Source organism: Diceros bicornis, chromosome 6, assembly GCF_020826845.1.
Source record: "Diceros bicornis minor isolate mBicDic1 chromosome 6, mDicBic1.mat.cur, whole genome shotgun sequence".
Lineage (NCBI taxonomy): Eukaryota > Metazoa > Chordata > Mammalia > Perissodactyla > Rhinocerotidae > Diceros > Diceros bicornis.
The window spans coordinates 10,139,473-10,164,313 of record NC_080745.1 but is presented as its reverse complement, the minus strand read 5'-3'; the positions used below and the strand labels follow the sequence as shown (position 1 = coordinate 10,164,313).

Sequence of the window (24,841 nt, the reverse complement as noted above, 5' to 3'; positions counted from 1 at the left end):
AAGATTGGGGTCGTGGAAGGCTCTCTTGAGGGAGTGACAGTTACCCACAAAAATACAGAATGAGGAGAGTTAGCCGGACAGATGTGGGAGGAGCATTGCAGGCAGAGGGGAAGTGTGTGAGGAGACCAGAGATGGGTGAGAGCTTGGGGTCTCTGAGTTACTGTGCAGACACTGGCTACTTGGAACACAGGGCACGGGTGTGGATTATGCAGGGCCTGTGGGCCCTGTTGGGGGTGTGGATTTTATTTTAAGGACAATGGGAAAGCTAATGTGGATTTTAAGCAGAGACAGTATAGTCTGGTTGGTGTTTCATGAAGGCCACTCCACTGGGGTGTGTAGAACGGGTAGCATGTAGACTGGGGGCAGGTTGGGTGTGTGTGGGTCCAGATGGGAGGCGATAGTGGATCAGATCAAGGTGGTGGCAGTGGGGATGGAGGAAAGTTGACAGATCCGAGATATAGTTTGGAGATAAAACATCCAGGACTTGATGATGGCTTGGGTGCAGAGGGTCAGGGAGAGAGAAGGGTCAGGAACAAGTGAGTGGATAGACCTGCCCCTCTACTGAGATCGAGAGATCAGGAGGGGCAGGATCATATCCCGGGGAGCTTAGTGTTGACATGTCAAGTTTGAGTTGCCAAAGGACTCACCAAGGGAGACCCCTGACTGGGGGTCAGGGGCCTAGGATAGGGTTGTGGGCAGGAACAATAATCATCAATAGGGCTGGTTATTTTACTTTTAAAGTGATGGGTCAAATATACAAGGAAGGTTGATAAATCCATAGAGAGAAGACATAAGTGATGGGTCGGGTCTGGGAGAAGGCAAGAGGTGGGAGCATCCAGAGCTCATGAGCAGGTGCCAGCCTAAGATGGGAGAGGCTTTCTTCTTCAACTTTCGCGGGCAACTTTCAGCACAAATGCAGATAGGTGTGCAGATCTAGTGGCAAGAAGTGGAGCGGGTTCCTTATGATGATGGCTTCTATGTTTCTCTATGGAGAATGAAGCAAGGTCATTAGTTGAGCTTGGGGGAGAAGTCTGGGTAGTTTGAGGAGAATGGGCAAGGGAGGTGGTGGAGAGGGTATAGGGTGAATGACAGGGAGATCCCTGTGGAGGTTGGTGACACAGCTTGGCTAGGGTCCCCACGTTGCCGTGTGTGGCTGTCTCTGGCTCTCTGCTGTTTGCTCACTGTTCGCTGTTGCATGGAGAAGTGGGTGGGCAGGTTGATCCACCATGGGTTGACCCTGGTCAGTGGCTTTCACCAGCCATGCTACATAAGGAGAGAGAGGGGAGTGAGGGTGAGGGGAGTCTGCAGGAGAGTGACTGTCCCATCAGATGGATGGACAGATGGATGGGAAACTAAACTGAACCAGGTGGGAGGGGAGTGAAGGCAGAAGGAAGTGGTGGGAGAGTTACTTAAGCAAAAGGTCTGCAAACAGGGTGCTCGTCCAGTCTGTCCTGTGCTCGGGCAGGAGGTATGGCCTGGGTGACCCTCCCCTTTGGTGCCTTTTCATGGTGGGCGGCGAGGGAGGGGTCAAGGTGCTCCAGGGCCAGAGCTCCAGCTCGCATCTTTGTGTGGCCCTGCCGCCCGTTTCCTCCATTTCATGGGTTTGTTTACCTTTTAAATGTCTTAATAAAACATGAAGAAATGTTTATTCTCCCTAGATCAATAATTTACTATGAGTTATGACAATACTAAATTTGGTCAATTATTCATCAACTATAAAGTATTTATAAATGCTACCTTAATTTAAAGCATTAGCCATTAGAATTCAAATATTAATAAAGCCAGTGCCCACTTAAGGAGGAAAAGAAGGGCACGGATAACAAGGATGGCTCGAGGGAGGATGAGTGCTCTGGGCTGTTAAGATTACTGGAGTAATGAGGTGGCCCTGGGAGCCCCGCTTGCGGGGCCGGCAGAGGTGCTGGACTGCCTGCGGTTGGTCTGGCCGACCCCCCACCCCCCTAGAGAGAGATCATTCCTCCTGGGAGGGCAGAGCTGAGCCCAGGGCTGCCCAGATCCTGGCTCTCCCTCTGCTGCCTGCTGAGACCAGCGGAGCCTTGCCAGGCTTCTCTGAGGTGAGGGCCCCTCTACCAGGCTGCTTCTACCCAGGCGGAGTGCCCTCTTGCCTTGTCCATCTGGAAAAGTCCTGTCATTCTTTAAGGGGCTACCTAGAGGCCAGTTAGCACATGAAGTTGTGAGGGCTTGTGGCCTCAGAGTAGCAGGGGCCACACAGGCTGATCTCGCCTATTCGAGGACCATGCCTGGTCTTCTGGGAGGAGCAGGTGTGGATGTGCCCAGGGCACAATGCAGTCAGGGCACCTGGTGGAGAGGAGGGCTGGGATGGCCGTGGCCAGCATCATTACCAGGCGGTGGCAACAGGAATTGTGTCTCTTCTAGCACAAGCCTTCTGGGGTGTTGCTTCCTCCAGCTTTGGCCTGAGAATTTTCTAGGAATCCCCATGGGCGTGGAGAAGAGTAGGCATGGATCAGTAGTGGTACCCAGAGTGACCTCAGTGTCTAGGGGCCCCTCTCTTATCTCCAGCAACCACCTGCAGGCACCGAGTGACTTGATGAACCAGGGATCTACCCTCAGCAGAGAGAGGCCTTGTTCCTGCTTGCTGGCTCCTTCCCTGGAGCCTGTGCTGTGTGGAGCCGTCCCAGAAGTTTCCATCCAGGGAAGGGTTGGGTAGAGTCAGCCACGGAATCCTGGGCTCTGTCAGCTACTGGCCACCGTCTCTTCCTGGGACTGGCTATAGAGGTACCTGGTGGTCTGGTTCTGATGCTCTCTTTGTCATTCGTTCTCTGGCAGTGTGGCCCTGGCCAGGCATCCAGCCCTCTCTGTGCTTCAGTTTTCTCACCAGGGGATCAGAAAGTTCACCTGGGGTGAGAGTTAACAGAGATCCCATCTGACTTGTGATATGGCCAGTGCTGTGCCCAGCACATCCTACCCTGAGAGTCCTGTGTCTGGAGAAGCCTGGATCAGCAGGATGCTGACATCTCAGGGGAAGCTGGCGGGAATGTGATAGTGGGCTGTCTGGGAATGCTGGCTGAGCCCCATCCATCCTCTTGTCTGGGCCCAACTCCGAGCTCTGAGTAGCCTCTTTTCTTCCAATTCCTGGGAAGCCATTGAGCGGCCCAGAGACCTTCACAGCGACCCTGTGCTCTCCTAAGCCACCAAGCTCGGTTAAGGGGGCTCGAAGCTGCTCCTTACGTTCATCTCTACTTCTCACTTACCCAGCTGATGAGCCGTTCTCAGGGAGCCCTTATCAATCCATCAAGCCTGCATTGTTATCATCAAGAGAGAGATCAGCTTTATGACCATATGATATCGGAGGCAAAGTATTATAACAAAGGCTGTTATCTTCTAGTGAGCTGCAAAAACACCTCTAAGCTGGAGAGGCGAGAACAGTGGTGACTTCTGCCTTCCTCCTACGCGCCAGGCAGTGCGAATGGCTCTTCACATACAAAGACTTTTCACGGAATAGGCACAACAGCCCTGTGAAGTGGGTGCCATCCACTTTATCTGACGGGAAAAAACACAGCGGTCCAGAGAGGGCCAGCGCCCTGGCCAGGGTCCCACAGCATGTAGTGGGGGGGGCCTGGATTCAGACCCAGGGCATAGGACCCCAGTGCCGGGGTTCAGCATCTCTCTCCACAACTGGGGCATGAATTGTGTAGCGTCCCATCCTGGGAATGAGCACATAACCTTGATTAAGCTAATAGCTGATTTGGCTTTGATCTGATGTATTTTGATCCTATTATTTTTATGTTAGGAGCCTCTAAATAACCATCATTTCCACAGTGCCCCAATTAGCAGGCCATTCACAGCAGATTGGAAATCGACAGACCTCTCCATTAGCGCCCGGAAGAGGCTTCCAGCCTTAATTGCCTGCCCTGTTCCCTGAGGCCGGCGGCTTGAGGAGCTTGAGTGGCACTGCAGGTGGCCGTATGCGGGGCGGGTCAGTGGTGCCCACCTCCAGGGCGGCGGGGGTGGGGGGGGACCGTCAGCAGTGAGGGTTGAAGTCACTGTTTCTTGGGATCCAGGGCATGACTTGGGTGGGGACATTGATGGAGAGATGCGGATGCCCAAGGAGAGGGGCAAGACACTGACATCTATGCATCTTTCCTGTGCACAGCACGGGGTTGGCACTTCTGGTCCACATCCTAAGTCAGTTCTCCCAGAGCTCTGCTAGGTATAGGTTCTTATCTCCATTTAATAGAAAATGGAGGCTCAGGAAGGGGACAGGCCCGTGGCCACACGATGACTGACTGGAGGAGCCCAAAACTGAACTTGGGTCTTTGTGGTTCTAGTGCTTCATCTTCTGACCCCAGTGAGCCCAGGCCCGGCCAAGAAGCTGGTGTCTCTGGCTGCCAGCAGGGCTGGGGCGGGGTGACCAGTCAGGCTCTTCTCTGTTCCCTGAGCACCTTCCTGCTGCTGGCCCCTGTGTCTGTCACCCTGTACCCCTCGCTCATGCTGCTCTCCCCCATCTCTGCTGGTCTAAATCCTTCTTTTCCTTTGAGGCCCTGATGCCAACCCCTCATGAGTTCACTCTCCTCTGGGTGCCAGGGAACTTCGTCCCTCCTTCCTCACAGGCCGAACTGTGGGGTCTGCCTCCTTGGTAGATCCTAGGAGGGATCCTAGCTCCCTCTCAAAGATGGGGCCCATTGTCATCCTGCTCTTTGCCTCCCCCACCGCCCCCCAGTACTCATTGCGAGGGTTTGCACATAGGGGTTATGTGTATGTGTGTATGAAACACACAGGAGGGAAGGAGCCAGCCTGCAGTGAGCAGTGGGATATGTGCCCGGATGGGGAAACTGAGGCTCAGAGAGGTTCAGTGACTTCAGAACCTGGCGTTTATGGAGTGGGGACAGGGCTTGCCACCAGAAGTCAGGTGATGACCTGAGAGGGAGCCAAGCGGGGTGGGTGACAGACAGCCAAGACCCAACGATGGCCACAATGAGAGCCCTCGTGGGTGTCCTGGGCTGGGACTGAGGGCTGGAGTTCCTGGACAACTTTAGGCCCCAGTGATGTATAGTTTATGTCATAAGATTACTTTTTAAAGTTACAAGTGCAATGTATTGGCATTAAAGAGAGTATGTACAAGAGAAGAAAGAGAAATCCCTTCATTCCAGAACCTTGGCTTTTAGCGCGGTGTCTTGCCTTTTTCATAAACATGCTTTCTACCGAGTTGTAATCCTTGTGAGCGTATAATTTTGTGTCCTGGTTTTGTCACTCAGCCACCTCTCAGGAGCGTTTTTAGATTGGATGGCATCTCAGTACAGCCCTGTCCCTTATTGGTTGTGTGGCTTCATACCTGGTTATCTGGAAAAGGGTCGCAATGACACCTATTCTCCACGGATGTCATGAGTGTGATGTGAACTCGTGTATATAAAGTACTCACTTGACAGAGTGTTCAGCACAGAGAAAATTCTCACAAAATAGTCCTCCCTGCTACATAGCTTCATACTTATCCATTATTGGAGGATTACTTTCCTTTTCTAAAGGAATTATCTGTTCATGGTATGAAATTTTGTCAAAATATAGAAAACAAGGAAGAGTAGGCTTCTTCTAAAATGCAGTCACTTTTAACATTTTGCAATATTTCCTTCTGGTCTTTGTCTCGTGCATTTGAGTTTTATTTAATTGATACCATAAAATACATACGATTTTGTATTATTTTCACATCACTTTTTAATGAAAAGCACGTTCCCAAGTTATTGTAGTATCTTCACAAATAGTTTTAAAGGCTGCATATGCTTTCAACAAATGGAACACTTTTTTTTTTTGTGAGGAAGATTGGCTCTGAGCTAACATCTGTTGCCAATCCTCCTCTTTTTACAGAGAAAGATTAGCCCTAAGCTAACATCCGTGCCCATCTTCCTCTATTTTGTATGTGGGACGCTGCCACACATGGCTTGATGAGCGGTGCGTGGGTCCGTGCCTGGAATTCGGACCCACAAACCCCGGGCTGCCGAAGTGGAGCACGTGATCTTAACCACTCTGTCACGAGGCCGGCCCCAACAAATGGAGCATTTATGACCACTCACCTATTTGCGTGTTTTAGATCATTAGCAATATATCAAGATTGCTCATATATAGCAATATATCAAGAGTATGGATAAGTACCCTTGGGGTGTTTTTGGATCTAAAGCCACTCCCATAGTTTGGATAGGTGCCCGGTGCCCAAAGGGGAAGTATTGGTGGAGGCTCTTTGAGTGAGCCTGCAGGCATTGGGAGCCTGCAAGACCACCCTAAGGAGTTGACTCCATCCTCGAGGCTCTTGGGAGTCACCCAAGGGCTTTAAAGGGAGCCTGACACAATGGGATTTCTTTTTAGGAGAGAACTCGCTGGCTGTGTGAAGCCTGGATGGGAGGGTCCCAAGCATTTGGGTGGCTGTGTGATTCCCAAGAGAGACTGGGAGAATCTCTTGTTTAACCACCCCGCCCCCTGCCGTGTTTGGAGGCCAAGGGGGCAGCAGGGAGAACCGTGGGCATCTGAGTTTTCATCCTGCTGATGCTGGTGGATGTGCGAGGCAAGCCTCCTCTCGTGGGCAGCAGCTGGCGTTTGGTGTTTGAGAGTGTGGCGGGGTCTTCCTCTTCCTGCACTGTCTCCGCCCCCAAGGCCTTGCTCCCTGGGGTTGCTTCCCCTGCTCTCCTCTCCATCTCTCAGCCTTGTCTGAGGCATCACATGAGCCCAGGGCTCTCAACCGAAAGAACCGCGTTGTCAAAGTTGTTCAAAAGCCTACCGTCTGCAGCAGATGGCCTGCTGACATTCCCAGGCTGTGTTTTGAAACTGCATCTGCTTTCCCACGTTTCTGCCGTCACATAAAGCCTTATTAATAAATGTTTGCTTCAAAACTGGTGCAGTGGGTTGCAGTGTTGGGAGGTGCATCTTTTTATTAATTGGTCTGTGTCCCAAAAAGGCATAAGTGTGTGGGCAAAAGGGGCACCCTCATGGTGACTGGATGACTTCGAAAGGCGAGCCCTGAGTGCAGCACCCTAGAAACGGCTGCTGGCGCCTCCCCCGCCCCGTTCCTCCTCTGCGCCCGGTAACGGCTATAGCTGCGGGAGCATCTTCCTTTGTTATTGTCAAGTGGCTTTTGAATAATCCTGGGCTTCTGGAACCAACTGCTTCATCTGGGGTTTGACCCAGTGTTTTTAATGATGTGAATCAAGTGGACTTGGCCAGAAGACCTTGGGTTTCTATCTTTTATTTTTTTGCCTACAAGTGGGGTCCTCTGGGGTACGTGTCTCCCTGACTTTCTGACGTAATTCATTCCCTTCAGTCCCAATCAGTTCAGTTCAGCCAACAGCTGTAGAGCACACAGTGTATTCCTGGCTTGTGGCTTGGCTTTGGGGATACACAGATCAACAAAATGAATTCTCGGCTCTTAAGGGGCCCACAGTCCACGTGGGAAATGGGATGGCTAATTTAGCAGTGCTGATCCTTGTTCTACCATCCCTCCTGGAGTAGTCTAGGGCAAATGATTTTGCCTCTCCTGACCTTTGTTTCCTCATCTGTTGAATGGGCACGAGATCACAGGGTCACTGAGGGCATCAGTGAGATGGTGCATGTGAGAGCTGCCAGCCGGGCCAGGGTGGCTTCTCGGTCCCTGGAGGGAGGCAGCATTTCTTGGGGCCCCAGGCACGAGCTGCCGGGTGTGGGCCGTGCAGATGGAAGTGAGTGCAGCATCGTCCCCATACTGACCCCCCTCTCTCTCTCTTTTCAGCCTGTGACCTCATGACCCAGGGGATTTTGGCCTTGGTCACGTCCACTGGCTGCGCATCTGCCAACGCCCTGCAGTCCCTGACAGACGCCATGCACATCCCACACCTCTTTGTCCAGCGCAACCCAGGGGGGTCACCACGCACCGCCTGCCACCTGAACCCTAGCCCTGACGGTGAGGCCTACACACTGGCCTCCAGACCGCCCGTGCGCCTCAACGATGTCATGCTCAGGCTGGTGACAGAGCTGCGCTGGCAGAAGTTCGTCATGTTCTACGACAGCGAGTATGGTGAGTTGGGGGTGGGGCAGGGGCAGAGGCTGCTCTGGGGATCTGGTGGAGGCGTGGGCGGGCGCTGGGGCACCTGAGAGCTGGGCTTTTGCCCATGCTGGTCGAGCACTTTAGAGTGGGCTGGGTGTGGACGGCGGTTGGTAGTCTGAGCTGAGTGGGTCTCAGAGTGGTGGGACCCAACCTTGAGCTTCAGGAGTCGGGGAAGAGCTGCGAAAACAGATCTGTAGACAGGCACTAAAGTTGCCTAGCAACAACACCTTATCTTGACAGCTGAATTTTGAATCATCTTAGAGTTTTCAATAAAATATTAATAAACTGCTGGCAGGGATCTGAAGGGCTGCACCAGGCCGCGGTGGTGGAGGCCAGCCAGCGTGGGTCCTCCTGGAAACCTCTTCTCCAAAGATTGCCCCTCACACTGGATGATCGCCCGGCCTTCCCAACTCCTTGCCTCCCTCTGTCCTGATCTGCCCTCAGTTTCAGAGTCTCAGGCTGGGGCAAAGGTCAGAGGGAGGGACACCCTGAGTGTCATGTGGGTCTGGGGACACTGGGCATGGCCAGATATGGCTTCTTTGAAGACCTTTCATATGAAAAAAATCATAATTTGCTTGTTAAGAAACCAGAAAAATGGGCTTTGTAGAAATAGCTTTAGGTTTTCTTATGGCTGCTCTGTAAAATAGACCAGCCCCAGTCCCAAGATAAGATGGTTTCCATGTTATGTGTTTTTTTTAAAAACTTTTTATTTTGAAATAATTGAGATTCACATGCAATTATGAGAAATAACACAGAGAGATCCCTTGCGCCATTTACTCAGGTTCCCCAATGGCAATACCTAGCGTAACTGTCATACAATATCACAGCAGGATTTGACACTGGCACAATCTGTAGGCCTTGCTCATATTCACCAGTTTACGTGCACTTGGGTGTATGTATTCGCTTCTGTGCAGTTATATCCCGTGTAGGTTCACATGACCACCACAGTCAGGGTGCAGAGCAGTTCCCTCACGAGGATCCCCGTGCTACCCTTTTACAGCCACAGCCACCCACATTACATGTCCGTAAAGGGTGTGGGGGCCTGGTGAGGGTCTGTAGCCCCGTAGCTGGGGCCAGGACAGAAAGAGATGGGCCCTTGAAAGTCCTGCTTTTGTCTCTTGGTGAAATAATTCTTTTGCCAAGAATGTAACTAAGAAGAGAAACCAGCATATGTTTGCATTTGCCTAAATACTCTGCTTCTATAAGACCGGAATGTCGTCCTCAGCTCTTGAGCAAATATGCTGTTTGGAGTCTTCCAGGAGGAAATGAAAGAGCAAACAGTCACTGTGCTGAAATAAAGATGAGGTGGGATGTGGACGAGGGCGGCCCCAGGCTCCGGGCGCTTGACGTGGACTCTGTCCAGGACCTGGCCTCTCCCTCCCACCCCTCCTCAATCCCTGGCCCTGGGGAGGAGTTGGAGACTGTCACAGCCCTGAGTAGCCCACACGACATCTCCCAGGGGCCCACCCTTCCCCTGAGAACACTTTGTGCTCAACACTTTGTGGCTCAACCCTGACATCAGGTCTGCTCTGAGGCTGGGCCCTGTGGGGAGATGTGGACACTGCCAGGGCTGGAGGATGCTGTGGTCCAGTGTCCGCAGGCCGTTCTCACCTCACTTCTCCTGGCACCTTTGCTCCCCTTCTGCCTGGCCTATAGAAACGCTTCAGCCCCTGGTTGTCCCTGAGGCCTCAAGGTAGCTTTGGTGGGAACCTCAGCCACAGGAGGCCGGTATCAGCTCTCCAGCCTCGCACCCCATCTGGGGTTCTGTAATTCTTACAGACTGAGTGACACCTGATGGCACTTGCTCAAACTCTGTGTTTTCTTCTTATTACAGCCCTTAGCTCCACTCACCTCAAGAATCAAGTCCTCGAGGAGAGATGCCCTGATCCCCACCTGTCTGCAGACTCCTCCCTTTTCCATGAAGCTGGCTCCTTGGTTACATGCTCTCACAGACACACATTTCCTTCCCTTGGTCTGCTCTCAGCTTGTCCTGACACACTTAGGAGGGCTAATCCTTGAGGAACCCTACACTCCCACCCAGGTTGTGAGCTCCAGTAGAGCAGGCCATGTGCTATTCACTGCTTTGTCCCTGCTGCTTAGCATGGTGCCTGGCACAGAATAGGCCCTAAGAAATTGTCACTGTGAATGAACCAACTCATTTGTGAGGACATGGAATTTTCAAACAATTTTCGCACAAGACAAGGAGAAGCAGGGAGAAAGACAAGTCACTGCATAGTTTGACCTCTGAGGTAGGGGAGGTGGACTAGGAGACAGATGTTTCATTCTGCAGACACTCTCCTGCCCCTCTCCTCCCCTCTCCTCCGCCACCAGAACCTCCAATCAAACCAAACGGTGAGCCTTCTTTTCTTTCTTTTCTTTTTAGAGGAAGATCAGCCCTGAGCTAACGTCTGCCAATCCTCCTCTTTTTGCTGAGGAAGACTGGCCCTGGGCTAACATCTGTGCAGGTCTTCCTCCACTTTATATGGGACGCCACCACAGCATGGCCTAACAAGCAGTGCATTGGTGCATGCCTGGGATCCGAACCTGGGCTGCCAGCGGTGGAGCGCGTGCACTTAACCGCTACGCTACGGGGCCGGCCCCTGAGCCTTCTTTTCTGACGTGGACTCCTTTGCTCCCTTTGGTGGGGTTGAAATTAGTTTTCAACCAGATTGGCCTTTATCAGCAATTTCATAAAGATGCTGGGTGACCAATAGCTTTCCTCTGGCGGACCGCTGCAGGCAACTGGTTGAGCCTTGAATGCTGTGTTGGGAAGGATTCTGAGGCTGTATGTGGGCTCAGCAATAGAAAGTGTGACGATTGCTCTGTGAGGCTTCCATGGTGCAGGGGAGAGTCTGATCTGGAAGATGGGGCGAATCGAGCACCTCAGAGCTGCCATACATTTGACTGTCGCTGTCCAGGGTGCTGACCCTTGTGGCTTGAGGCTTTTTGGAGGCCAGAGCTCTTTCGTTGGATTCTGTGCAGACCTTCCTGCTTTTGCCCACCTTGGTTATCGGCCCCCTGATTTGATAACCCTGCTGCTTGTCCTGGCCGTGCCCTTCATGCACAGCCCACTCTCTGGCCCATTTTCTTTTTTTTTTTTTTTGTGAGGAAGACCAGCCCTAAGCTAACACCTATTGCCAATCCTCCTTTTTTTTTTTCCTTTTTCTCACCGAGGCTCCAGTAGAGAGTTGTATGTCATAGTTGCACATCCTTCTAGTTGCTGTATGTGGGACGCCGCCTCAGCATGGCCAGACAAGCAGTGAGTCGGTGTGCGCCCGGGATCTGAACCCGGGCCGCCAGTAGCGGAACGCACGCACTTAACCTCTAAGCCATGGGGCCGGCCCTCTGGCCCATTTACCAACATGCCTTGTGTTAGACAAGCTGAGGCGGTGGGAGCCCACGTGCTGTTTGATGCAGCACATCCGGCCCCAAGAGTGCGGGGTGTGGGCGCTCCCTCCGTGTGGCTGGCGTCGGCCTGTCCGAGGGCCGTTGGTGGATTTACGTTGTTCACACGCCCAAGACAAATGGTGCCTCCACAACTCCGTGGGGCCCTTCCTCCACCCCACCTCTGCAGCACTGGCTGCAGTTGAGCCCAATTAAAAAGCAAATTGAGTGTAAAGACTGTTTCGTTCCTTCCAAAGTCAAACAGAAGTGGTTTGGGATATAGGGACTTTTTTTGATGCCAGTCTGCAAGTATCTTTACATATGTTATTTCATTTCAGCCATTCAATAACTCTCTGAGGTGGGATTATTGCTGCATTTTACAGATGAGGAACATGATGCTCAGAGAGATTCTTTTTGAATTTAATGCCCATGCATTTAGCGAAGGCACCATCCTATTTCTGTAATCTGAGCCTTGCTAGGCTCCAGCTCCCTTCTCCTGTCTCCAGCCAGGCACTTCTTGCCATTCTTGATGCCAAGAATGAGGGAGAGATGGTCTGGAATGGACTTGGCATGCCCCAGGCTGGTGTGATCAGTCACTTCAGTGAATGTCATGCATAAGGTCCCACCCTTGCTGGGTGAGGCCTGATCTGTCCTCACTTGCCCCTCAGCCTCCCTTTGAACCCAAGAAAGACCTGCCCTGGGTGGAGCCTGAGGACCGGGCATTTGAGTCAAGAGTCAAGGGCCAGAAAAGCAAAAGTATTGGGTCCTAAGACAGAACTTGGCAGAGGGGCAAGAGAGGAGTTTGTATGTATATGGTTTACAAAATGCAAGATGTGCCATTTGGTAAAATTCCATCGAAAATACTTGTATGCTTGTTGTGACAGCGAGAGGAAAAATAAAAGGGAAGCTGACATTTGGGAGAGAAAATCTGTAACATTAAAATACCAAAAGTTTGGATGGAACAGAACAGAGAACTTTCTGACTTGCCGGTTAAAATTCTGGGATATTCATTTGTGTTGGGGGGGTGGGTGCTAGAAGCAGCAGCCACAATTTCTGCCTAGTGAATACGTTTGGATGAGGGGTGTAGTTATGATGGAATCTTAGAAATCACTGACTCATTCATTCAACAAATATCCACTGAGTCCCTACCGTATGCAATTATGTTGCTAGGTGCTCATTTTAGATGAAGGAACAGATGGGTGGAGGAACTTGGCCGAAGTTGCTCAGGGATAGGATGGGAGTCAGGACCCCAGGGCTGTTTCCTCCGTAGCGTCTCTGGGGTGTGGTAGTCCCTTCTTGGCCTCTGGGCCAGCTTGCAGGCCTGGTGTGTTGGGAGCTGGGATGCCACAGAAACAAAAGCTCAAGGCTCTGCATGAGTGGCCATTATCTATTTGTGTTAGTTTTTAAATTATTTAAAAAAATTTAAAATTTACACGTTTGCAATGTATATGTCAAGTTAAAAGAATGATAACAAATTGAACTCCCATGAACACATACCAGCTGAAAAAATGTAAAGGAGTGCTTGTGTGTCCCACTCCTGTCCTGTCCTCCCCTATCGAGGAGACATCACCACTCTCCTGATTGTGGGCTAACAAGTTCCTTGCTTTTCTTTATAGTTTATCGTACAAGGGTGGATCCTAACATACATATGGTTTAGTTTGGTCTCTTTGTGAGTCTTAAATATGTGGAATAACATTTCTGTACACTTTTGTGATTGCTTTTTTTCACTCAACATAAGATTTTTGAGATCCATTCATTTGATGCAGTGGGTGCCTCCAATCATTTTTATTGCTGTGTAGTATCACCTGATTCATTATCCATTTTGTTGTTATGGGCATTTGGGTTGTTTCCAGGTTTTTGCTTTTACAAATAATGCTGATAAGAGCATTCTTGTGTTTGTCTTGAGGGGTTCCAGTGCAAGAGTTTTTTAAGGGTCTGTCCTGAGGCGTGGAATTGCTAGACCATTGGGTCTATGCGTGTTTCACTGTATTAGGTCATTCCGAATTGTTTTGCAGAGCATTCCTATCTATTTACGCTGCCATCTGCAGCGTACTAGAGTTCTCCAAGCTCCTCAACCTCATCAACACTGTTATTGTTTTTACTTTGAAGATTTTTGTGTGAAATGGTATCTTACTGTGATTTTAGTTTATGTTTTCCTGATAACAGATGAGGTTGAGCATCTTTTCTTATCTTTATGGGCTATTTTTTCTTCTCTTCTGTGAAATGCCTGTTTATAGTTTTTAATTTTTTGCCCATCTTTTAAGTCTCTCTCTCTGTTTTTTTTGGCTGAGAAAGATTCGCCCTGAGCTAACATCTGTTGCCCGTCTTCCTCCATTTTTTTTCGTCCCGAAAGCCTCAGTACATAGTTGTATATTCTAGTTGTAGGTCCTTTAGTACTTCTCTGTGAGCTGCCACCACAGCATGGCTACTGCCAGACGAGTGGTGTGGTTCTGTGCCCGGGATCCAAACCTGGGCTGTCAAAGTGGAGTGTACCGACCTTTAGCTGCTAGGCCGTCAGGGCTGGCTCTTTGTGCCCATTTTTTACATTAAGCCTTTTCTTTTGTAAGTTAGATGTGGCAGATGTCTTCTTTCAGTTAGTTGTCTTAATGCACAGACGTTCTATCTTGTGTTGTTGTCAAGTTTATTCATCTTTTATGTGGGTAGCTCTTTCTCCTGTCTCCTTCAAGAAGTCCTTCCCTATCCACCCGTCACAAAGGTCTTCTCCTGCTGAAACCTCACTCTGCACTGAGAGCAGATATTGTCCTCCTGGCTGGGTGTCCACAGCTGGGTCATGATGCTAGACCACCTCTCCCTGCAGCTATGGCCTGACACTGCTCTGCTCTGCTGTGGCCTGGGGGCCAACATTGTTCTTGGTGGTGATTACACAGCTAGGTGGTTAGGGAGAGCTTTCTGGAGGAGGTGACATGCAAGCAAAGACCTAATGAACTGGTAGGAGTTAGGCAGGTAAAGGGCTCTGAGGGGAGAAGGGTAGGAAGAGTGTTCCAGGCAGATAGAAGATCATGCTGGGAGGACTGGGGGCAGTAAAGAGGGGGAAAGATCATAGGGCTGGATTGTGGACAGGGGCCATGGGTGGGGCTGGAGCTGTGGCCGGGGAGGCCTTGGAGGCCTCCCTGATGAGCTCAGAATCCCAGAAATCCCTGGGACCCATACCTTGCTACCTTAGATGGTACCTTTGGGCCCTATTCCTAATGCCCAGTCCAGAGACCTACGGGCAGACACAGGACTTGGGGGTCTTCATCTCCAGAAGGCTCCAGTCCTCTGCAGCCTGTGTCCAGACTCATTGGCTGCATAGGAAAGGGAAGAAACTAACGCACAGAGAAGAACCATGGTCTGACTGAGGACAAACCCCAGGCTCAGAGTCCCAGCCAGAGGCAAGGCCTGAACCTCCCAGGTGACCCCGACGACCCAGGTGTCAGTGAGTAACGGCTCACCTCTCTCCAGCCCTCCCTCTGTGCTGGGCACTGTGCAAGCACTTTAGCTGCACCAGCTCACATCATCCTCACAGCAACCCTATCCCCATTTTACAGATGAGGAAACTGAGGCTCAGGGAAGTAACCACACTTGCTCTAGGTCATATTGCTGGCGAGTGGGGTCTGGCCAGGTCTGATTCCCAAAGCCGGTATCACAGCTGTGCTCACAGCCTCTCCGTCCTTGTGGCAAAGGCGTGAGGAGCAAATGCCACAGGTAGACTCTTTTTGTAATGCACAAGGATTTATTGAAGCATTGTTGGGAACAGCAGAAATTGCCAACAGCTTAAATGTCCACCTGTAGCAAATTGGTTAAGTGTATTATGGTATATACATTTAATGGACGCCTCTGGTTCTTTCTGTACTAGGAGGCGTGGTACTGTTAGCTGACAATAGCAAAGTGAAAATGGTGGTGTGGAGTGTCACTGTGCAAAAGCAAGCTCCTGAGTGTGTGTATGTGAGTACACACGGTGTCACTATAGGAAGTGCTGTGTTAGGGAGGGAAACACAATGACTCGGGACAGAGATGGGAGATATGTTTTTCACTGCACATTTTTTTGTACCTTTTAAGTTTTGTATCAAGTGCAAAAAAAATAAGTAAATAAAAAAGGAAGTGTGGGTTGCCTCCCCTGCCTTCTACTTACTGCCTATGGTGACTTCTCTGAGCTTCAGCTTCCTTGTCTGTGGACCAGGGGTGGCAGTTTATCAACTATAAGGGTAAGGCATCCAGCAGAGTGCCTGGCACGGGGCAAATGGTCTATATGATAATAACAAACCACGCGTGGGAACCAGGAGTGACAGTGGTCAGCGTTCTTCCCTCCCGGGGCTGGGTGTGGGCACAGGGCCTTGGTAGAGTCTTGGCACAAGAGGTGTGGCTCTTTGCCCCTCTACCCTGGCTCAGGATTACTCTTAAGTAGAGTGATTAGGGGCATGGGCTCGGGAGCAGTCTGCCTGGGTTGAATCCTGACATTAGGCAAGTCACTCAACCTCTTGGTGCAACAGTTTCTTCATTTGTAAAATAGGGGATAAGATAATCATCCCTGCCTCATGTGGTAGATATGTGGATTCAATGAGTTAATACATGCAAAGGGCTTAGCCCAGAGCCCGGCACATGCTGAATGCTCAGGAAGACTTATTTACTCAGGAACTGTGCCCAGCGGCCGCCCGTTGAGGCCCATTCTCTCTTGGCCTCTGAGCGGGTGCATCTTTGCTGTGGTTTGCTCTGTGGCCCACCACATCTTGGTTGTGTTCTTGGTACTTGGGGAAACAGAGAGAGCTTGGGGGTCAGCTCTCTCACCTGCGGGGGACACGCCAGGCCCACCCGGCGGTGGGGCTGAGCTGTAGGGCCTCCCTGCAGTCTCCCTGCACGTTCACCCATCGCACCTTCTGGGCTGGACAGCCTGATGGGTTCCCATGGCAAATATCATTCAGCTGTTGGACCTCACCCCTGAGTCTCTCTGCAGTGCAACTCCCCAGAAGAAAGAGAATTATGAGGACAAATGCTATTTTAATCAGTGCTCTGTGCCGACGTCTCCTTTCCGGCCCCTGGCAAAGCAGAGCAGACGCATGAACCGCAGTGGCGAGCCATCTCATTAATAACACACATCGTATCATTATGGCATTAGTTTAAATTGAAGTAACAAATACTTTTTCCAGATGAAATGAGTAAGTAAGTTTAATTGCTAGGAAACCTACCAAGGAGTTCGACAATAACTTTACCAGGACGAGTGTTTTGGGTTTTGTTCTTCGATCTAATTACAAAGCAGCTATACTTGGGGGCACGTTAATTGTAGCCTTTGCTGGAAGATTAAAGTTCATTAACTCTGAAGTTCCCTTGCCCTCCGTCAGATTGCAGAGCGCGTCTGGGGACGTGAGGAGATGCCTGATGCAGCGTGGACGGAGGATGGGAAGGCGAGACTGTGTGGCCCCACACGTGCCCCGTTGTGCATCGGGGGCTGCAGGAGTCCCTGTAGCAAGAATTTGGCCGGACCTTCTGCGCTTCCCCCTTCCCATGCCACGCCGCAGTCCCCCTTGGGGGACAGATGTGGCCACCATGGCCATCCCCTCCTTCTGACCTCGCTTCCCCAGATCTCGGCCCGGCACACGAGAGGGAACAGGTTTTGTTGTTAAATACCAGAATCCCCGGAAAGACGCCAGCAAGATGTGGCCCCAACATCTGGGAGGACCATTGGCCCAATTGGGACCCTTCCACCCTCTCAGTGAAATGGAATATCACGTCCTCTTTATGTTTCCCTTGCACCGTCTCCTCCCCTCCTGTCGGGGAGAGCACGGCTCTTTCCTAATAGCATGCAACAGTGTCAGGAGAGTGCCTTCGCTTTTTGAAATGAGCTGTATTGAGGCACAATTGGCATGTAATAAAATACACTCATTACGCATGTGCTGTTTGTTGGGTTTGACAAATATATGCACCAGCATAACCATCCCAGTTGAGGTGCGGGACGTTGCCACGTATAGAAATGTCTTTGTTTTGAAGAGAGAAAATGGTAGGTCACTTGGCCCTGACCCCACGCACTTCAGCACTGGTCAGGTGGCCACAGACCCCATGCCTGGAGCCCACATGCAGCATCCCCGTAGCTGCCTCTCTGCTCCTAGGAGGGTTCTCGGGACCTGGAGTGTCGATGTGGCTGGCCAGGAGAGAGGGAGCAGGACGGGAGGTGTGGAAGGCAGGGGGAGTGGGGGGAGCCAGGGAAGCCCTTTGGCAGCTGAGGCTGGCGCTCGGGCTGAAGCCATCTCCAGCTGGGAAGAGAGCACTGACCGTCTGCTCCCTGGCCAGGGATGGCTCCTCATCCCTTGCCAAGCCACGCCCGGCACTTCCTTGGGAGGTGGCATTCGGGTGGTTATGAACACAGGCTTCAGTGTCAGAAAGAACTGGATTCAAGTCCCTGCTCCACTGCTTACTGAATCCTGGGGGAGCCACGTACCCTTCAGAGCCTTGGTGTCCTGGTCTGTAAGATGGGTTCACAGCACTGCCCTCCTAGGCGGCTGGTGGGGCCCGGCCTTCAGCATGTGCTCAGCACACAGTAGCAAGGTGAGACCCTTATACTTTAAAAGTTTTCCTTTTGAAAAGGGATCTCAGCTGATGCCACTTGGCTCTGAAGAAGCCTTTTTGGAGGCCTGGGAAGTGGGTTTCTCTTGCCGGTTGCTCAGCATTGACTTGGCAGGGTAGGGGCTATGGCAGGGGCCTGTGGGAGGGAGGCCATGGATCTTACTTGGCTTGTGTCCAGATAGCATCTCTGAAACAGCTTTATAGACATCCTTCCCCTTGGGAGTCTCGGGAGGCAGGAGGCTCTGGGAGCACCTAAGATGATTCCCTGTGAAGTGTCCTGTGGTATCCTCAGGTGTTAATCTGCAGGTCCACGGTGGCCACTGGCACTTCCCACTCTGCACTGGAGTAACAGCCACTGTCCTTACAGTGGGCTTCCACGCCCTGCCCACCGTCGCCTCCTCTCTTCTTTCCACCCTGTCTGCTCCCTGCAGCTCCTTGCTGCTCCATGAGTGTGCTAGGCACAGTCCAGCCTTAGAACCTTTGTGCTGGCTGTTCCCTCTGCCTGGCACTCTTCCCGCAGATGTCTGCAGGCTGCTTCCTCACCTGCAGGGCTTTGCTTCCATTCCGTCTGCCCCAAGAGTTCCCTCACCAACTCACTCAAAAGTGGAGCTCCTTTTCCTCTTGGCACCGCTTTCCCCCTTCTCTGCCTTATTTTTTTCGTTGAATTTATTGCCATTTATTTTTTTGATGTTCGCCTTCTCCCAACTAGAGTGTGAGTTGCACACAGGCAGGGGTTTTGTCTGTTTTGTTGGATGATGCTGCAAACCCAGCATGTAGACAGCACCTGGAGCAGAGGAAATGCTCAATAAATATCCTTTCTGTATTTTGGGGTGTTTTGTTGCCCATTTATTCTTCCAGGAAGCATTGGTTTCTTTATTTGAGATTTCTAATTACAACAGAAATATGTGATTACTGTGGAGTCCAAAGATGTGTGAAGGCAAAGCTGTGCCTCCTCCACTCCCACCAGTGAACCAGCGTGTTCAGCCTGCTGAGTTTCTGTCCACACCTTCCTCTTGGGCAAGTGTGTGGGGAGTGCCTGTGGGTCCAGGGGCTGGGGCTGGATGAGAGTTTAAATAGGTTTGTCTCCTGAGAAAGTCCACAGTTTCATGGGAGGAATGAACACAAACTAAATGTTTCTATCACAGTGTGATGGCAGTAGTGGCTGCCGAGGTTTTGTGGGTGAGCCTGTTGGAGGGCTTGTGTTCCATTCTTGCCTCTGCCTTTTTCTAACTTATCTTTGGGCATGTTGACAAATCTTTCTCATCCTTAGTTTTCTCATTTTGGTACTGAGGATAATAAAAATGCCTACCTCAGAGGGTTCTTGGGTTGTTTAAACACAGTGATATGATGGATCTGAGAGCGATTGTGCTCCCTGTGGCCCCGACTGTTCTCATTTTTCTTGCTCCTCCTCAGTACCCTGGACAGCGCCGGGGGGCGGGGAGGGTGGGATGGTGGTGTGCTGGTGTATGATGGAGCCCAGTGCTGAGTCCTGAAGCCTACAGCCCTGACTCTGCCCAGGGAGGCAGTGGATTTTGAATTACAGCTGGGAGCAAGGAGGGCTTCATCAGGTAGAGGAAGGAGGGAGGAAATTCCTGGTAGAGGAAACCTGTGTGTAAAACATGAGAATGTGAAATAGCATCGTGTGTTCGAGAGGGAGGAGGGTTTGGAGGGCCAGCAGGTCACGCTGAGTGAGAGCTGGGAAGTGATGGAAGGCATCGGTGGGAAGGGTGGGTGGGGGCTGCGTCACACAGACTCACGTGGTCGGACAGGGGCATCTGAGTGGTTGATTCATCCTGTCCACTGTAGGATTTTTCCTCTTCTGGTGCGAGGTGTGTGCTCTGCCACTGATGCTTGTCCTTCTGTGGGAACTCTGCTGTCCAGTGGGATGCTCAGGAACAGAAGCCTGTTCTCCTTGGTTGTATCACCCTGGGATGTGACGAGGATGAAATTGCTGGTACATCGTGCGGCCAGGTCCCCATTGTAAGAAGGCTGGTGCTTTTGATTTAGGGGCAGCTGCCCACCCCATGTTGCCCCCTGAAGGCTCTGGGAGTGGGGACAAGGCCCCTTGGAACCAGAAGACACGGGCCATGCCTGGCATGGCCATTTTTCCTGTGGATAGCATTGTGTCTCCTCTCCAGGCCTCTGTGTATCCAGTTTCTTGCCACCTGACACGGTGCCTGTGAGGGCTTGCCTGCTGCCACCCCTGTCCAGGGTGGAAGCCTCTGCGTGGGCCTGGCACGCTGTCTTTTGATTTGGGGCTTAATTGTTTTGGGTTGCTTCCTCTGCCTGTTTGCTTCTTTGTTTATTTTCTGCACACATCCAGTGAGGGTACGCAGAGGCTTCTAATGAGGCTTAGAGAGACGATGAGGTTAAGAAATCTGAAGTCAGAAAATCAAGACACTGCCATGGTGGCTGTGCTGGCGGGGAGGGTGGCAGGGACCCTGTGATCACGCTGTCCTGGCAGCCAGAGTGAACAGGGAGGAAGCTGCGGCTTATAGGGCCTCCGTCCTTGGGAAGGAAGAAGCAGGGTGCCTCTCTCCTCAGAGGGACAGGCTTCTCCAGCGCTGCAGAGAATTCCCCCAGAAGGACGTGATCTCTGCAGGGGACACCGAGACAGGGTGGGTGGTGACTCCGGCTCAGCTTTTTTTTTTTTTTTTTTTGTGAGGAGATCAGCCCTGAGCTAACATCCGCCAATCCTCCTCTTTTTTTTTTGCTGAGGAAGACGGCCCTGGGCTAACATCTGTGCCTATCTTCCTCCACTTTATATGGGACACCGCCACAGCATGGCTTACCAAGCAGTGCGTCGGTGCGCGCCCGTGATCCGAACCAGCGAACCCCGGGCCGCCGCAGCGGAGCGCGCGCACTTAACCGCTTGCGCCACCGGGCCGGCCCCCCGGCTCAGCTTTAAAGCAAACACGGAGGTGGGTTTTGTTTGGCGGTTTCTCAGTCAAGTGCAGTTTGCTGACTGGAGTGTCGCCTTCTCATGGCCTAGCGGGTCCCCAGCTGGCACTCGCCATTCCCGGAGGAGGGCAGGAGTCAGACTGCCCCCATGTGAGCTTCCTTCAGGCTGGCCTTGACAGAGGCCGTGGAATCCATACATTCCTGTTCTGGCATTCTGTGCTGCCTACTACGTGAGGCCTCCTGCAGCCAACCAGTCTAGTTCCATCGGACAGATGGCCATTGAGTTCCGGGGGCTCTGAGGCCCTGGGGAACTGGAGGTGAGCGAGGCAGGCATGTCTTTTGTACCCTTGTCCCCAGTGGGAACTGCCATAAGTGGGGACGAGGGTCGTGATGGAGGCCGTGCAGTGAGGGTCACGGGAGCTGTGGCAGAGCCTGGGAAGGCCTTGCGGAGTTGAGCTGAGTCCTGATGGAGTGAGGAGGGCAGAGCAGGGGGAGGGCAATGTGGGCAGCTGTGGAGGCCCAGGGGTGGTGAAAGCAGGGGTGTTCCAGAAGCTGGAGGAGATGATGCCTAGCTGGAGTCTAGAGTCGGATCAGGAGCTGGAACATGGAATGCAGGGGCTGTGTATTCTAAGGGCAATGGGGGAACATGGAAGGGTGGATTACTCTTCTCTGTTTTCTTTGTGATTTTTTTCTTTGAAATTATTTTTTATTGTATAAGTAATACATGAAACGAATATATTCTTGTTGAAAAAATGTAAACAACATGGGCATTTAAGGTGAAAAGTACAAAAGCCCTTTAGGCCCCTCCCTGCCTTCCTCTCCAGAGGTAAGTGAGGCCTCTCCTGGCGTGTCGCACGTGCGTGCAGATGTTCAGAGTCACACGCGCAGTGCTGTCAAAAGCCGAAGTGGACGACGCCTCGTGTACCAGCATTTTGTGCCGTGCTTCCTGCTTGTGCTTCAGAGCCTCCCCCGTGTCGACCCCGCGGTTCTCCCTGGTTCTCGCCTGCTACACGACATCGCTCAGGGGCCTGGGGGCTCTGTTCACTCATTTCTGCATTTAGGCGGTTTCTAGTTAAATCGCTCTCACGAGCAGTGCTGTAACGCACACCCTGGACTGCACAGCTCCGATACATCTGCATATCTCTGCGGGAGGGTTGTAGAAAGTAGAGTTGCTGAGTTACGGGGGACTTTGTGTTTTCCAGTTGGGAAGCTAGAAAGATAGTGGTGAGGTGCCAGGTTCCAAAATAAGGCAGGCAGGAAGAGAAGTGTTTTGGAGGAGAACAGACCCTGTTCTGTTCCCTGTTTTTTCGATGGCTTGGAGGGAGATAAGTTCTTGGATGTCGTTGCTGAGGAGAAGTGTGATTCGGCAGAAAGTCAGGGACAAAATCCAAAATAAGAGAACCAGATGAAACGGAGCAGGGGTCCTTCTAGGTCAGCAGCAGCTCTTGTGAGGAACAGGTCGAGAATTGTATTAGATGCAGCTTGCTGGGGGTGGGCAGATGGTCCCTGTGTGTGTCCTGCTCTGAAGGGACCACGTCTGTCTGGTGGGACTGAGCCAAGCTGACATGAGTGCAGAGAGGACCGATCTTGAGGTCTCAGGCAGAGCAGCTGATGGGCCGGGGGCTGGAGGAAGGGCTGATGTGAGCTGAGGGGCCCACCTGCTCTAAGTGGCCCCAGGACCAGGACCTGGAAGAGGGGGAAGTGGTACAGGAAATCGGGTTTAATACAGGAAGGAACTTTCCAGTTATCAGAACTGGTTTGGGCTAGAAGAGGCTGCTCCCTTTCCCCAGGGAGCCCTGGGGCACTGTGGCAGGAAGGGTCCTTGTCCCTAGTCCACCTCGGGTGGGGGGGAAGCATCTTTGGGTGACAAGTCATTATTAATCAGAGGTCTCCTCCGAAGACCTCCGCATTATCTCCCTGGGCCCGGTGACTTGCTAAAGCCCCTTTGGTTGAGCTTCACTTACGGATCCTATACAGAGTGACGTGCCCTGCACTGCTTCTCGCAAAGGAAGGGAATAGAGCACGTACTGTGTGGTTACCCCGTGCCAGGCACCTTCACAGTCTTCACAGCCACTCGACAAGGTCAGCACCCGCACTCTAGCTGGTCCAGGATGCTGAGGCTGGGAGAGGTTCAAGTCTCTGGGGTGAGTTAAGTCTCAAACCTTCCTTCTCCTGATTGCCTGCCCACTGCTCCGAGCAACAGATGAGTGTGTTCTGGGCACAGTGCCCCTGGCAAGGGGAGGGTGGGGGGGTGGGGTAGGCGGCGTCCTGAGTCCCTTGGGTCAGGAGATGCTGTAGCGGGATGAGGCCTTGAGGCCAGGAGGCATTTTCTGTCTGCTCTGCCGTCTCTTCATGCCCTCCCTGCCTCTCATCCCCTGGGCCCTCCTGACACACACACTCCGGCCCCTCCCAGCACCATTCCCTGAGGGACAACATACACACTTAGGGCTGGAACTCCGAGGCCTGCTCCGGAGGCTGCCCCTCATCAGGTGGCCTGTCAGGATTTTGCTGCTGGAGACCTTCATGGCTCTGTGGCATTGCCACAAAGGTAGGTGTGAAGGGATGTCACCTGTTGGTCCTTGTGACATGCACTGGAGTCTGCCTGTGTGCCGGGAACTTCCCGCTTTTTTCTTTTTTTTTATCGTGGTAAAATATATACAACATAAAATTTACCATTTTAGTCATTTTTAAGTGTACAGTTTAGTGGTGTTAAACAAATTCACATTGTTGATGATGTGCAACCATCATCACTATCCATCTCCGCAACTATTTTCATCTTGCCAAGTTGAAACTCTGTCCCTATTAAACACTAACTACCTGTTCCCCACACCCTCCCTCCAGTGCCTGGTAACCACCATTCTCCTTTCTGTCTCTATGAATTTGACTCCTCTAGGGACCTCATATGAGGGGAGTCATACAGTATTTGTCCTTTTGTTACTGGCTTATTTTACAGCACAATGTCTTCAGGGTTCTTCCATTTCGTTGCATGTGTCAGAATTTCCTTCCTTTTTAAGGCTGAACCATATACTATTGTGTGTATTACCATACTTTGTTAATTCACTCATCTGTCGATGGACATTTGGGTTGTTTCCATCTTTTGTCCACTTTGCTTTCTGAGGGCATTGGAAGAAAAGTGGTCTCTCAGGAGCCTCTAGGTGTGTGTGTGTAAGTGGTATGGGTTTGTGTGTGTGTGTATAGGTGGTATGGATTTTTGTGTGAGTGTGTGTGTGTATAGGTGGTATGGATTTGTGTGTGAGTGTGTGTATAGGTGGTATGGATTTGTGTGTGTGTGTGTAGGTGGTATGGGTTTGTGTGTGCATGTGTAGGTGGTATGGATTTGTGTGTGAGTGTGTGTGTATGTAGCTGGTATGGGTTTGTTTGTGTGTGTGTGTGTGAGTGGAGGTGGTGTGGATTTGTGTGTGAGTGTGTGTGAATGGAGGTGGTATGGATTTGTGTGTGAGAGTAGGTGGTATGGATTTGTGTGTGTGTGAGTGTAGGTGGTATGGATTTGTGTGTGTGTGTGTATAGGTGGTATGGATTTGTGTTTGAGTATGTGTGTGTAAGTGGTATGGATTTTGTGTGTGAGTGTGTGTGTATAGGTGGTATGGATTTGTGTGTGAGTGTGTGTGTGTGTAGCTGGTATGGGTTGGTGTGTGTGTGTAGGTGGTATGGACTTGTGTGTGTGTGTGTAGGTGGTATGGATTTGTATGTGTGTGTGTGGTGTTCATTTGCATGTTCTACCTTTGGGAAGACATCCATTCATCTTCAGTCTGCCACCAAAGTCACCTTCCTTAAACTCATCACCTTGCTTAGAGCCCTGCCGTGGCCCCCTCTCTCCTCAAGGGTCAAGTTCAGCTGCCTTCAGGTAGCCCACGGGGCCTTTCAAGGTCTGTCCCTCACCTCCCTCCCGGCCTCTCCTCATCACTTGCTCCAACTCTTCATGTTCTGGCTACACAGGAT

General features: G+C 51.5%; 1 protein-coding gene across 1 annotated transcript in view; it reads left to right on the top strand.

Annotated features, from left to right (window-relative positions):
- Positions 1 to 24,841, top strand: part of GRID1 (glutamate ionotropic receptor delta type subunit 1) — a 703,521-nt gene that overhangs the window by 143,773 nt on the left and 534,907 nt on the right. The window contains exon 3 of the mRNA XM_058542810.1: positions 7,727 to 8,011. Within this exon, the coding sequence (XP_058398793.1) occupies positions 7,727 to 8,011 (285 nt within the window). The remainder of the gene's footprint in view (positions 1 to 7,726; positions 8,012 to 24,841) is intronic.